This window comes from Odontesthes bonariensis, chromosome 5 (genome assembly GCF_027942865.1).
Source record: "Odontesthes bonariensis isolate fOdoBon6 chromosome 5, fOdoBon6.hap1, whole genome shotgun sequence".
Lineage (NCBI taxonomy): Eukaryota > Metazoa > Chordata > Actinopteri > Atheriniformes > Atherinopsidae > Odontesthes > Odontesthes bonariensis.
This window is the reverse complement of record NC_134510.1, coordinates 149312-163117: the sequence shown is the minus strand read 5'-3', so window position 1 is coordinate 163117 and position 13806 is coordinate 149312. Positions and strand designations below refer to the sequence as shown.

The 13806-nt window shown below is 40.7% G+C and overlaps 1 protein-coding gene across 2 annotated transcripts in view; it reads left to right on the top strand.

Annotated features, from left to right (window-relative positions):
- Positions 1–13806, top strand: part of adcy3a (adenylate cyclase 3a) — a 224088-nt gene that overhangs the window by 124997 nt on the left and 85285 nt on the right. For both annotated transcript variants that reach the window (XM_075464641.1, XM_075464640.1), the window contains exons 9-10: positions 316–435; positions 932–1074. In XM_075464641.1, coding sequence (XP_075320756.1) covers positions 316–435; positions 932–1074 — 263 coding nt within the window. The remainder of the gene's footprint in view (positions 1–315; positions 436–931; positions 1075–13806) is intronic.

The window sequence follows — 13806 nt, the reverse complement described above, 5'->3', positions numbered from 1 at the left end:
TATCTAACATTTCCATGTTAAGGCTTTGTTATCTACCCAGTGTACTACACGTCCTTAGATTGTTAGACCATGTAGGAAGAATACACATGCAACATATATATGTAGAGGCAAGCTTAGATTTTATTTTTTTTAGATTTTATTATGGATGTTATGGATGGATTTGTTTGAATACTTTGTGTTACTAGAAACTATATTTTAAAGTCATCTGAAAATGTGGGATACTTTATGTTCTACATTCAAAGTACAGATTTGTCAAAGCTTGTCTTCTTTCCCGAGTAATCACTCAGTGCGTCCTGTTTACTTTTTTCACATTAGAAGCTGTCTGTAACATCTTCGAATGGAAACTCTCCACAATTAATCAACACGACAGAGTGTAACGGCAGTGTTGATACAGCCTGCACCACACCAGAGGAACCAGAAGAACTGGACACGAGGGTAACCCAAGAGTGAACACTATGAGTAGACTTAGAATTTGCACAGTTGTTGAGTTTCAAATCGATTGTCGTGAAAGGAGTGCTGGAGCTGGAGAGAAGGAGCTGAATATGCTGAGGAAATGCCATGGCTATCATGTGATCAGATTAGAATCACCTCTGGGTACCACTGTAATGCAGTATTAAAATATTACATTTAACTATGAAGCACAGTTGTCTTTAAGCAGGTACATGACACTGACCCACCTTTGGGCAGAATAATTTCCTCTTCATTTACCTTAAGAGTTTTGTAGAGTAGAGTAAAACTGCAGCCACTCATGATGCTTTCTTACACAAGCATATAATGAGGAAGGTTTTTTCTATCAACTGGAAATGTACAGATGAAAATTTGATCATGGATCTAAGTGTCACATGGACACATCAGCTAACAAAACACATTTGCTGATATGCAGGAGTTTTTCAGACATGCATTCTCCATGTTTGTCTCTGTTGGAGTGCAGGTGGTAAATCCATCTTTCCCAAATCCTCGGAGGAGGTTGCGGCTGCGGGACCTGGCTGAAAGGGTGATCGATGCTCAGGAGAACGAACAGGAGCTCAACAAACTGCTCAACGAGGCTTTGCTGGAGAGAGAAACAGTTCAAGCGTAAGTGAACACCCTACTCAGTGTTTCCCACACATAGACTAATTCGTGGCGGTGCGCCACAGATTCAACACCGGCCGCCACACATTGTGTTTTGTTATTATTATTTTTTTTAACGCTATTTTAAAAAATACTCGTATTCGTTAAGCTGCATTTCCTTTCCCTGCTCTCATTCAGTCTCTCTGTCCCTCGCGTCTCTCTCGCCTCTCTCGCATAGCCTTCACACACACACACACAGCCCCTCCCCTCCGTGCTTCCCTGGAAGCTTGCTAGCTTCAGCGTCGAGTTAGATTAGCTCTATAGCTCTGGCTCAACCGAAAGAAGACGGCTGGCGAAATTCACGAAAGGTTGGTATTACGTGCACCTTTATAAAATCACACATTAAAAAGTCCTATAAAAATATTTTATATTTTGAATACAATGTTGTCCCGTCCCGTCCCGACCCATAGCAAACAAGCGATTACGCCTTCTTTATAAAGTTAACTAGTCGCAAGTTTGCCGTAAAAAAAAAAAAAAATGTAGTTGGTTTGTCGAGGTCTAAACACTAGCAGCTGTGAATCAAATAAAGTAGGTTTTTTAAACTCTTACACTGAATGTTTGCTGCTTCAATCCAGATGAGTATTGAAAAATATTTTCCGCGACTGAAAAAGAGACGTGCGTGTTGAGGATGAGGACCAGCCTGAACCGGAGGTATCAGTCTGAAACAGAGCTGAACAGTCCCACCAGTGTAATTAGCTATGTTATTAATTTGTTTACAATGAAGATGTGAATATCTGCAGATAAGCCGCACCTGTGTTACCCACCGTGACACAGGTGTCACACATCCTTACGTCCCCCATAATTTTCCTTGATGGAGAAATTATCCAGGTTCTTAACTCCCAATGTGACATATAGCCTATGTCACATTACAGATCTCTGACAGTGGGGGGGTGGTATTCTGGAAAAAAATTCTGAAATGGGTTCTATGTGGTCTATTTAGTCTGTGTTATAACCCCCTTAATTTTAATTTTAGTAGAAATGGGTCTGGGTTCTTATGGGTTAAAACAATAAAGTTCTGTGTGACCAATTATTAACGAAGGAATTATTTCGAAGAATTTTTATTTTTTACCCCCCCCCCCCTCCCCCCCCTGGCCCACCACCACACATTGCCTTCACATCTGTGGGAAACACTGCTACTTTTATTTTATTAATATGGAAATCCTTGAGAAACAATGACACTCTGGAAATACTTTAGCCACATCAGGTAAAATAATCAAAGTAGTTTTTCATAAAAAGTGCAGCAGAAAGTCCAAATATGTACTGTTTTGTACACTGTTAAATATTATCTTTCTATACATGTATGCTTTCCTTGCAAGGACAGACATCAATAATCAAGAATCTTTATTGTCACTATGCAGGCATAATGGAATTTAGTTCAGGAGCTCTTGGCTTTGGATTCACAAAAAGATACAAGGCACACAGTATAAAGACATCTAAATAATACAAAAAATAATAAAAATGGTAAAGTTCAAGTAAAAAGTTACAGTGCAATCCAATAGTTTTATGACTGAATTGCACATATTGCAGCATAAGTAAGTCAAAGTGCAGTGCGAGTGTCTGTCTGCAGGGGTTTTTAATAATCAGCCTCTGGGGGGGGGGGGGGGGGGGGTGATGGGTTTAAGGATTTATTGACATGAGGAGATTGCTGGCTACACTTGAAGATCTTCTATCTTCTGGTCTGAAGTAACCCAAGTCCTTTTCACACAGTGGCTGCGCAATGGATAAAAAAGAAAGAGCACATTCTTGTTCCACTTTAGTATTTCACACAGACCACTTCCAGATGACTCGGTGCTGCCTGAGTGTGTGCTGGGTTACCTGCAGGTTACGGAGACGGGGAACTATGTCACTGCACATTGCAATCTAAAAAATGGTTGCAGTATTTTAGGAAATGCACCTTTATTTATATGCATTTTTTTTATTTTATTTTTCCTTTATTTAGCCAGGATTGTCCCATTGAGACTAAGAGTCTCTTCTGCCAGGGAGTCCTGGTCAAAATGGCAGCTTACATAGAGTTCCAGACGCAGACAGACACAAAACATATAATAAGGAAAATAAACTTACAAAAACTACATTAAGAGAGAAAATAATAATGATAAACTTAGGCCTACATAAAACATAGCATCAGATCAAGGTTATGTGGTGTATGTTTAAAAACAATGACATTCCTCTGTGTAAACAGCATTAATTTCCCTCTTAAAAGTCTCCAAAGAGGGCAGAGAATCCATACACAATATATTCTGCAGCTCATTCCATAGGTGAGGAGCATAAAAAGAAAAGCCTGTCTTTCCTAATTCAGTACGAGGAGTGCAAGACTGAAGTAACAACTTTTGTGAGGAACGTGTACCATAAGATGAAGTGCGAAGAGTCAATAAATTACAGATATAATGGGGAAGTTTACCCAACAATGCCTTAGCAATAAAAAGTATCATATGCAATTTACGCCTTAAATACAAAGATGGCCATTGGACTTTAGAGTATAGATCACAATGGTGAGTTCTTGAGGGGGCACCTGTTACAAATCGCAATGCAGAATGATAAACTGCGTCCAGCTTCTTGAGGAAGCATAAGGGCGCATGCATATAAATTGTATCACCATAATCCAACACTGAGAGAAAAGTACTCTGGACCAGCCTTTTTCTTGCTAAAAATGAAAAACATTTTTTCATACGAAAATAAAAACCAACCTTAGGCCTTAGCTTTCTTAAAAGATTATTGATATGCACTTCAAATGTGAGCTTTTGGTCTAACCAGATACCAAGATATTTGTAAGAAATAACCCGCTCCAGGAAGGTACCATCAAGTGTTGTTAAGTTACCATCAGGACATGCTCTTGATCGTGTGAAAATCATATACTTCGTTTTATTTGTGTTTAGTGCTAATTTTAACTGCAATAATGCATTTTGAATGGATATGAAGGACGTTTGTAAAGAATCCAAGGCATCTTGCACTGAGGTACTAACAGTGTATAGAATGGTATCATCTGCATATAGATGTACCTTAGCTGGATTTAGGCCCTTACCTATATCATTAATATACAGAGAAAACAAGATTGGGCCAAGAACTGATCCTTGCGGGACACCTGCTTTTATGGTAAGGGTGATTGAAGGTTCTCTAGGGCAACACACTGTGTTCTGCCAACTAAATAATTTGAAAACCATTGTAACACTGGGCTACTAAAACCTATAGCCTTAAGTCTATGCAATAGTATTTTAAAATCAACAGTATCAAACGCCTTGGAGAGGTCAACAAAAAGTGCACAACATGATTTTTTTGTGTCCAAGGCAGAAATAAATCATTTAAAACAGATGTCACGGCAGTTCCAGTGCTATGACCTTGCCTGAAGCCTGATTGAGTTGTACTTAAAATATTGTTTTCAGCTAAGTAGTGTTTCATTTGCTCACTGACAAGAGATTCAAACACTTTAGCTAGGGTTGACAACCTAGAAATGGGTCGATAATTATCTAAGATAGACGGGTCACCCCCTTTTAGAAGTGGCAATACTTGAGCTGATTTCCAAGATTCTGGGATACATCCACTTGTTAAACTAAGGTTAAAAATAGCAGCAATGGCATCAGAAATTAAAAGTGCAGCAGTTTTATAAAAGAATGGTTCAATTTGATCAGGACCTGCTGATTTTTTACAATCCAAGTTTGCCAACGCCTTTCGTACCTGCGAGGTGGATATATGAGTAAAATTAAAATAACTAGTATTAGATGCAGTACATATGTGGTCAGTATTTGTTATATCAGTTTTAGTCTGAGTCATAACCCCTGCATTTATGAAGTGCTCATTGAAGGCATTTACAATGTTTTGTTTCCCTAAAATTTCCCCTTTACTGCATGAAAGAGAGTTTGGAAGGGTAGGTGGCGCCATTGTACCTTCAGTAGATTTGATCAGTTTCCAAAACTTTTTAGGGTCATTTAGATTTTCATTTATCATTTCAAGGTAATAACCACTTTTTGCGTTCTTCACTAATCTTGTGCACCTGTTTCTGAGAGTCCTGTAGTTCAACCACAGATTGGGGTCATTATGTTTCTTAGCATTTGCCCAGGCTCTGTCCCTTTCTCTAATGGCCACAGCAATATCATCTTTGAACCAAGGATTGTTTTTACCACTTATTCTAAAAGATCTCAATGGAGCATGTTTGTTAATTAAAAAAAGAAAAGTTGCTTTAAAAAAGTCCCAAGCCTCTTCTACAGTAGTCATATTACACACATAGTGCAAATCACTATGAAAAACATCATGCAGGAAGGCCTGCTCATTGAAATGCTTATAGTCCCGTTTGAAGACATATCTTGGACTAGATTTTGGTGGCTTACAATCTCTAACACAAGCAATTGTGCAGTGGTCACTGATATCATTGCAGAATATACCAACAGCAGTATATTTATGTGGGGTATTTGTGAGGATGACATCCAATAAAGTTGACTTATTCATATCTTTTAAATTAATCCGCGTGGGCACATGCACTAATTGCTCAAGATGCAGCGCATCACAAATGTCCTTAAGCGCGTTTGACGATGCGGACAACCAGTCCCAGTTTAGATCTCCCAACAGTAGGAGCTCGTTGCCCGTGTATTTGTGCAGCACTTCAGATAGCGCAGTTGCAGCCTCAGCTGTTGCAGACGGTGGGCGATAACACCCGATTACTGTAAGGCCGGCACTGTTTGGCATAATAAGTTTTATTGCCAATATGCCTTTTAGTATCTACAACATACACGTTCAATAGAAGAATTAATAAAAGGTTATGATCAGAACCCATAGTGGAGTTGAACACACCGGAAACGTTTCGCAACAATAACCTGACTCTCATTCTGGTTGGCTTGTAATCAGGGAAGCACGTCCGACAGCACCCCACCAGCCACAATGTTGCAAGCCGACAGCAACATACCAACAGGAAGGCCTCTTAAGGCAGATATTCAGAATAAAAGCATCTTCTATTTAAGGGAATATATTAACAGGACACGTTTTTTCCCTTTGTTTTTCTAAATAAAAGCCCTCATTACTTCACAGAAATATGAACAGGCATGACTCTTATGTCTGATATTGAAAATAAAGAAAGACAAAAAAGCCTATTTCATTGACAGGAGAAGACCATCAACAGAGACTCACAAGGCACACTTTCAAAGTAAAAGCCTGGGATACTTACGGAATATACCAACAGGGTGGACTCTTGAATCTGACTGTGAAAATAAAAGCTTCTGCTTTGTGATGATAAAGGAATTTCGACCAACAGGAAGGGATCTTTAGTAAGATTTTCTAGATAAAAGCCTACGTTACTTTTTTTTTTAACAATTTTTATTTATTTGTTTTAGTTAACAATATTGACAATACAATGCAAGACAATCAACTCTGAATTGCAGAGTAGGAATTAACAAAAAAAAAAGAGAATCTAACTAACAAACAAACAAACAAAAAGGCAGTAATAGCCTCAACAGAGCTTGTGTATAACTATATAAAATCAAGTTTTTCCTTATATGACAACCATTTTCCCCATCTTTTAGCAAATAGGTCTTCTTTCACTTTCAACTTGTATGTGAGATGTTCCATTGCTAGTATATCATCTATATCGTATATAATTTGGTTGCTATGCGCCGACCTTATCAGCAGCAAGTCTGTGTAGCTCTCAATTTTTCTCATCGTTTATATGATTATTTGTTTCTATCTAAACATTTTTAGTTAGTTTTTATTGATCTGCTTTATTGTTTTAATAAATTTTTTTGACAATGTGCACTACTACTAAAGCAGTGTACACAAAAGAACTGGTGGCACTGTCAAGGATTGGACGCGGAATTAAACATCCAATTCCGACCGAGCTTAAAAAGCTGTACCGTGGATGCAGAGCTGGAGCGAAACTAAAGGCAAAGAGGCACAACAGGAGGTGGAGGTACAAACCTTTTCTGCCCTCGGTGATCATGGGAAACGCTAACTCACTGCCTAACAAGTGTGATGAGCTACAGATGCTTGTGCGGAACCAACGGCTGTATAAAGAAATCAGTTTGATCTGTCTGTCTGAGTCCTGGCTGAACCACAACACACCAGACTCATGTGTGGACACACCCGGCTTCACAGCCGTACGAGCGGATAGAGACCTGAGTACGAGCGGCGGTAAGCGGAAAGGCGGGGGTGTTATACTGTTCTTTAATCAGAGGTTGGTTAACCCCTGGAATGTGACCGTTAAGGAGAGGGTTTGTTGTCCAGACATTGAACTGCTGTCAGTTGGTTTCCGTGCATTCTATGCGCCCAGAGTTCCCATACACAGTCGTCATCGTTGTTTACATTCCACCTACAACGGCGTGTGACGTCATCCATGACGCCGTTGCTAGGATACAGATCCAGCATCCAGAGGCATTCATTGCAATCACAGGAGATTTCAACCACGTCTCTCTATCCTCCTGTCTGACTGGCTTTGTACAGTATGTGGACTGTCCAACACGTGGAGAAAAGACATTAGATCTGTTCTATGCTAACGTGAAGGAGGCTTACAGGACAGTGTCTATTCCACCACTGGGTAGATCTGATCACAGCATGGTCTATCTACAACCCACCTACAGACCGTGTGTACAAAGACTTCCTGTTACTACCAGATCTTTCAGGAAGTGGTCACCAGAGGCGAGTGATGCATTGAGAGACTGCTTTGATGTCACAGACTGGGCTGTACTGCTGGAGGAAGATGAAATGGACATTGACATGGACAGGAGGGTCAGCACCATCACTGACTACATTAACTTCTGTAGGGACACTGTGATTCCAGTGAGGACTGTAAGGTGCTATCCAAATAACAAACCATGGATCACCAGTGACATCAAAGACCTCCTGAACCAGAAAAAGAGGGCGTTCCAGAATGGGGATGGAGAAAGGCGGAGGAGTGTACAACAGGAGCTTAAAAGGACATTACGTCGAGCTAAGGTGGACTACAAGAAAAAGGTGGAGAGACATCTGGAGAACAATAACACCAAGGAGGTGTGGAGGGGCATGAGGACCATCACTGGATACAGACTGAAGAACTCTCAGTCTGTAGAAGGTGTTGTGGACAGAGCCAATACTTTCAACCATTATTACAACAGGTTTGACAGTGTGGCTTTTCCCTCCTCTGCTGCTGCTCCCTCCACCCGCACCACTACAGCTGCTTCCTCTATACAGCTTCCACTGCCCTGCTGTACTTCCACCTCAATGGCAACCTGCATCGCCAAGCCTCCTCCTCCGCCTGACTGCACCTCCACCTCTGCTGTCACCAACAAGCTTCTTCTGCACACCTCCATCTGTGCGGCAGCTCCCACCGCCTGGCCTCATCAGCCCAGCTGCACCTCCACCTCTGCGGCAGCTTCCACCACCTGGCCTCCTCGGTCCAGCTGCTCCTCCACCTCTGCAGCAACTCCCACCACCTGCCCTCCTCTGTCCAACTGCACCCCCACCCCCATCTCTATGGTTGATAGCAACATCACTCCTGTTGCCATCCCTCTGCTACAACCTCTGTGTCTAACTATAGAGGAGGTTGGAGCTGAGCTCAGGAGACTTAAGCCAGGGAGGGCTTCAGGCCCAGATGGAGTCTGTCCAAGGCTTCTGAGGGACTGTGCTGGTCAACTAGCAGTCCCTCTTCAGAGGCTCTTCAATATGAGCATTCAGATGGAAAAAGTCCCGGTGCTGTGGAAAACTTCTTGTCTCATACCGGTGCCCAAATTAGGGCAACCGGTGGAGCTGAATGACTACAGACCGGTGGCTCTGACATATCATATCATGAAGACCTTGGAGAGACTTCTTGTTCGTCGCATGAGATTGCAGGTTGCTGAGGATCTTGACCCCCTCCAGTTTGCCTACCGGAAACACATAGGAGTGGAAGACGCGATTCTGTACATGTTGCATCGGGCACATGCTTATCTGGATGTGCCTGGTTCATATGTGAGAGTCATGTTCTTTGACTTCTCCAGTGCCTTCAACACCATACGGCCTCCCATACTGAAAGACAAGCTGCTCGGTATGGGTGTGGCCCCCTCCCTGACATCATGGATTATAGACTATTTGTCTGCCAGACCACAGTATGTCAGGATGGGGAAATGTGTTTCTGGAACACTGGAATGCAGTACTGGGGCTCCGCAGGGTACTGTTTTGGCTCCTTTTCTTTTCACCCTGTACACATCAGACTTCAGGTACAACTCATAGTCCTGCCACATACAGAAGTATTCTGATGATACGGCTGTTGTGGCATGTGTGCATGGTGGACAAGAGAAGGAGTACAGGGACCTTGTGGAGGCCTTTACTGACTGGAGCAAAAAGAACTGTTTGCTCCTGAACACCACCAAAACCAAAGAGCTGGTGGTGGACTTCAGGAGATCTAAAACTCCATACCAGTCAGTCTGCATTGATGGAGGGGAGATAGAGACTGTTCAGACCTGCAAATACCTGGGGGTGGTGCTGGATAATAAACTGGAGTGGTCTGCCAACATAGAATCAGTGTACAGGAGGGGCCAGAGCCGTCTCTTCTTCCTGAGACGGCTCAGGTCCTTCAATGTCTGCGGTGATATGATGAGGATGTTTTATCACACTATCATTGAGAGTGCACTGTTCTGTGCTGCTGTCTGCTGGGGGAGTTGCACTACAGACACAAACTGTAGGTGCCTGGACAAACTGGTGAAAAAGGCTGGTTCTGTTGTAGGCAGAAGGCTGGACCCTCTCTGTGCTGTGGTGGAGAAACGGATGAGGAGGAAGTTAGATTCTGTGATGGAGAATAATAAACATCCTCTCCACAGCATCCTGACAGGACAGAGGAGCAGCTGCAGTGAGAGGCTGCAGGACTGAGAGCTTCAGGAGGTCCTTTGTCCCCACAGCCAGATGGCTTTTTAACAGGGACTGCTGAGTTCTTCTCAAATTAATTGATTGATTGATTTTTATTTATTTGTTTACTTTGTCATTTATTATTATTTAGTTAGTAGTAGTATTATTATTGTTGTTTTATTATTGTTAATTCAATCATTGTAAATATTTAGAAAAAAATGTTGAGCTACTTGACGAATTTGAATTTCCCCCATTGGGGGATAAATAAAGTATTTTTCTATTCTATTCTATTCTATTCTATTCTATAATTGACATCCATTGTTTGTTGCTAGGGGTGTCAGTCTTGAGCCAGTTTTTTGTAGTGGCCTTCTTTCCAGCCACCAGTAGAATCTTAGCCAGATATTGGTCTCCTACATGCACCGATCCATCCAAATGTCCGAGGTACAAAACAAGACAGGATTTAGGAATCCCATATCCCAACACATTGCAGAGAACTGAGTGAACATTCCCCCAGAAGGGCTGTATATTTGTGCATTTCCAAAAGATGTGTGTGTGATCTGAATCCATGTGGTTACACAATCTCCAGCATGGCTGGTGGGTACTTTTCTTTTTACTTTTGATTCTAGGTGTGACAAAATATCGAATTACATTCTTTCAATTAAATTCTTTCCACCTGAGTGACTGGGTAGTAGTTTGGTTTGCTTTCCACAAATCATGCCATATCCCTTCTGGAATCTCCTCACCCAGCTCCTTTTCCCACTTAGCTTTAACATATATTGTTGACTCTCTTCTAGATTCCATTAAGCAGCCATATAAAACAGATACTACTTTTGGGATGGGATGGTTATATGCCTGAACCAGTAATTTTATGATAGGATGTATTTCATCCTCATTTGTTTTAATATTTTTATTATAATAGTCCCTCAGTTGCAGGTATCTAAACAAGTCCTGATTCATTAGATCATGTGCATTTTTTAGTTCTTGAAAGCTTTTCATTTCTCCCTTTTTTATAGTTGTGCATATGGCTGTAATTCCCTTTTCTGCCCACTGTTTAAATCTCTGGTCAACTTTTCTTGGTGCAAATTTATCATCAAATGCAACCCATTTTAATAGTCCAATTTCCTTACCTATTTTTAGTTGTTTCACTATGGAATACCATATATCTAAAGTAAAGGATATTACTGGGTTAAAACAATGTCCCCCTCTTATGTAAGTAGAGGTCTCTATTTCCCCTATATTTGTTTGAATTGGGTTTTTGTGTATGGAAATTTCAATATCTTTCCATCGAGCTACATATCCCTCATCACACCAGCAGATTAATTGCCGTAGTTGCGCAGCATTAAAAAATACTCTTTTAGATTTGGGAGTGCCATTCCCCCTTTGGTCGTTTACCTCCCCACACAAATCTTGATATGCATTTATCCATTTTATGAAATTGGTCTTTTGATATGTTTACTGGTAGAGATAAGAACACATACAGTAAGCGTGGCAAGATGTTCATTTTAACCACATTTATCCTGTCGATTAATCCCATTGGATAAGTAATCCATCTGTCAATATCTTCCCTTATGTTTTTGTCAATGTGTTCATAGTTGCTTCTATATAATTTGGAAAGGTCTTTAGTTATGTTTATGCCCAAATATTTAATTGATTTAGCTTCCCAGTGTTAGATTCGGTTCTTTTAGTTGGGAGCTCAAGAACGGACCGGAGTAATTCAAGTGAAAATGAAGTCTTTAATTGATGGCAACAAGTGAAGTATTTCAGCGCTGGTCTCGGTACCCCGGAAGTCTCAATCCTTCGTCCTAACTTTCGTCAGAGGAGAAACCTTCCATGTCGGAATTCTAATTAGTTGACCCACTCAGGGTGGGCTTTTATAAACTACTTCGCATCACTCATCCATTAGTGCACGGAAAAAAATTTTTGAAGACAAGTTCCCCGAATGGGATATTCATTTATAAAATGAATTTATCTTGTCTTTTATTTGTTCGAATTCACTTGTCAGGACACTTTTTCACTTTCCCTGTGTGAGGCTATGTGTTTATACTGGAGGTGTTACCATTCAATGCAAACATCAGACAGTACATTAACACTTGGATTTACCATGACCAGAGGACAACTTAATTCAGACAACTTCATTTAGGTTATTCAATATGCAGAAATTTCACATTTAGTCATTAACTGGTGTTCTGCTCACCTTTTTTCTGGCGCCTCAGATTGTCTGAAAAAAATCGTCCCTCTAATCACCTCGAGCCGTCCTCCCTCGCACGGGGGTCGCACGGCACGGTGGTCTCTGAGCTCGGCAACTACGGGTTCACGGCACCATTTGTTAGATTCGGTTCTTTTAGTTGGGAGCTCAAGAACGGACCGGAGTAATTCAAGTGAAAATGAAGTCTTTAATTGATGGCAACAAGTGAAGTATTTCAGCGCTGGTCTCGGTATGACAGAACTCCCGCAGGAATCCGTCAGATCGAGCCACGATTTCCGGGTATCATTTGCATTTATAGTCTCATAGGTTGGACTCACACTCGACCGAGTATGATTGGACATGAGTAGGTTCAACATGCTTCGTCATATTCTCTGGATCAGCCCAAAACAATGTGTGTGTGTGAATCTGCTCTTGCTTTCCCAGGCTTTCCTAATTGTTTTGTCTTTCTACTCCTGGATCACTTTAGGTCATATGGAAAAGTACTGAGACTTATTTCATTCATAATGTCTAAGAACAAAGCCAATTTTAACACCAGTTTATCTGCCATTCCCTAAGTTCTTGATTTGGTGAACAATTAAACTTAAGAATTTGAGTTTTAAGTATATTTACTTTATAACCTGAATATATACCAAATCTTTCCAAATTTTGTGTAAGCTGCTTAAATGAATTAACTGGGTCTTTTAAATAAATCATAATATCGTCAGCAAACAAACCTATTATATGTTTTTGTTTAATTTATGTCTATGCCTTTTATTAAGGGATCCTGTCTCACCATCTGAGCCAGTGGTTCAATGTATAGGGCAAACAGTGTTGGACTAAGGCAGCAGCCCTGTCTGGTTCCTCTCTCCAAAATAAATCTTCCTGACAGAGAGCCATTGACTTTTACCCTAGCTGTGGGTTTGTTATAGATAGACCTGACACACTGGATTGACTTAGTATTGAATCCGAATTTTTCCAAAGTTAAATATAAAAATTCCCAATTGACTCTATCAAATGCTTTTTCTGCATCTAAACTAATCAAAGCTGCTGGTATATTGTCTTTATGTATTTTATGTATAATGTGTAATGTTCTTCTAATATTATCTTGCGTTTGTCTATCCCTAACAAACCTACATTGATCCTCATCTATCAAGTCTGGTACAAATGTTTGGAGTCGATTTGATATAATTGAAGTGTACATTTTGTAGTCAACATTTAATACTGATATTGGTCTATAATTTTGGCAGTAATCTTTGTCTTTTAGGGGTTTGGGGAGAACTGTGATAGTTGCTTCAGTCCAGGAGGGGGGGATTCTGTCATCACTCATAACCCAGTTGAAAGTACTGTGGAGTAGTGGTGCTAGTTCTTCACTAAACTTTTTGTACCACTCAGAGGGGAATCCATCGCTACCAGGTGCCTTATTTGATTTTAATTTGCCAATTGCTTTCCAAATTTTATCGATTGTTATCCTTGCTGTTACCTGATCATTTTCTTTTGTGCCTATTGATGGTAGGTCTAGGGAGTCGAGGAAGGTTTTAATACCTTTCTGATTCAAAGTCGATGGTTCAGTGTAGAGCTCTTTGTAATAGTCTCTAAATATATTTTCAATTTCTTTTGGTTTATATTTGGGCTGGTTTGTTTTTGGGTCATAAATCTTATTGACCGTGGTGTCTGCTTGTTGTTTCCGTAGACGTCTCGCCAATAATTTCATTGCTTTGGGACCTGATTCGTAATAGTTC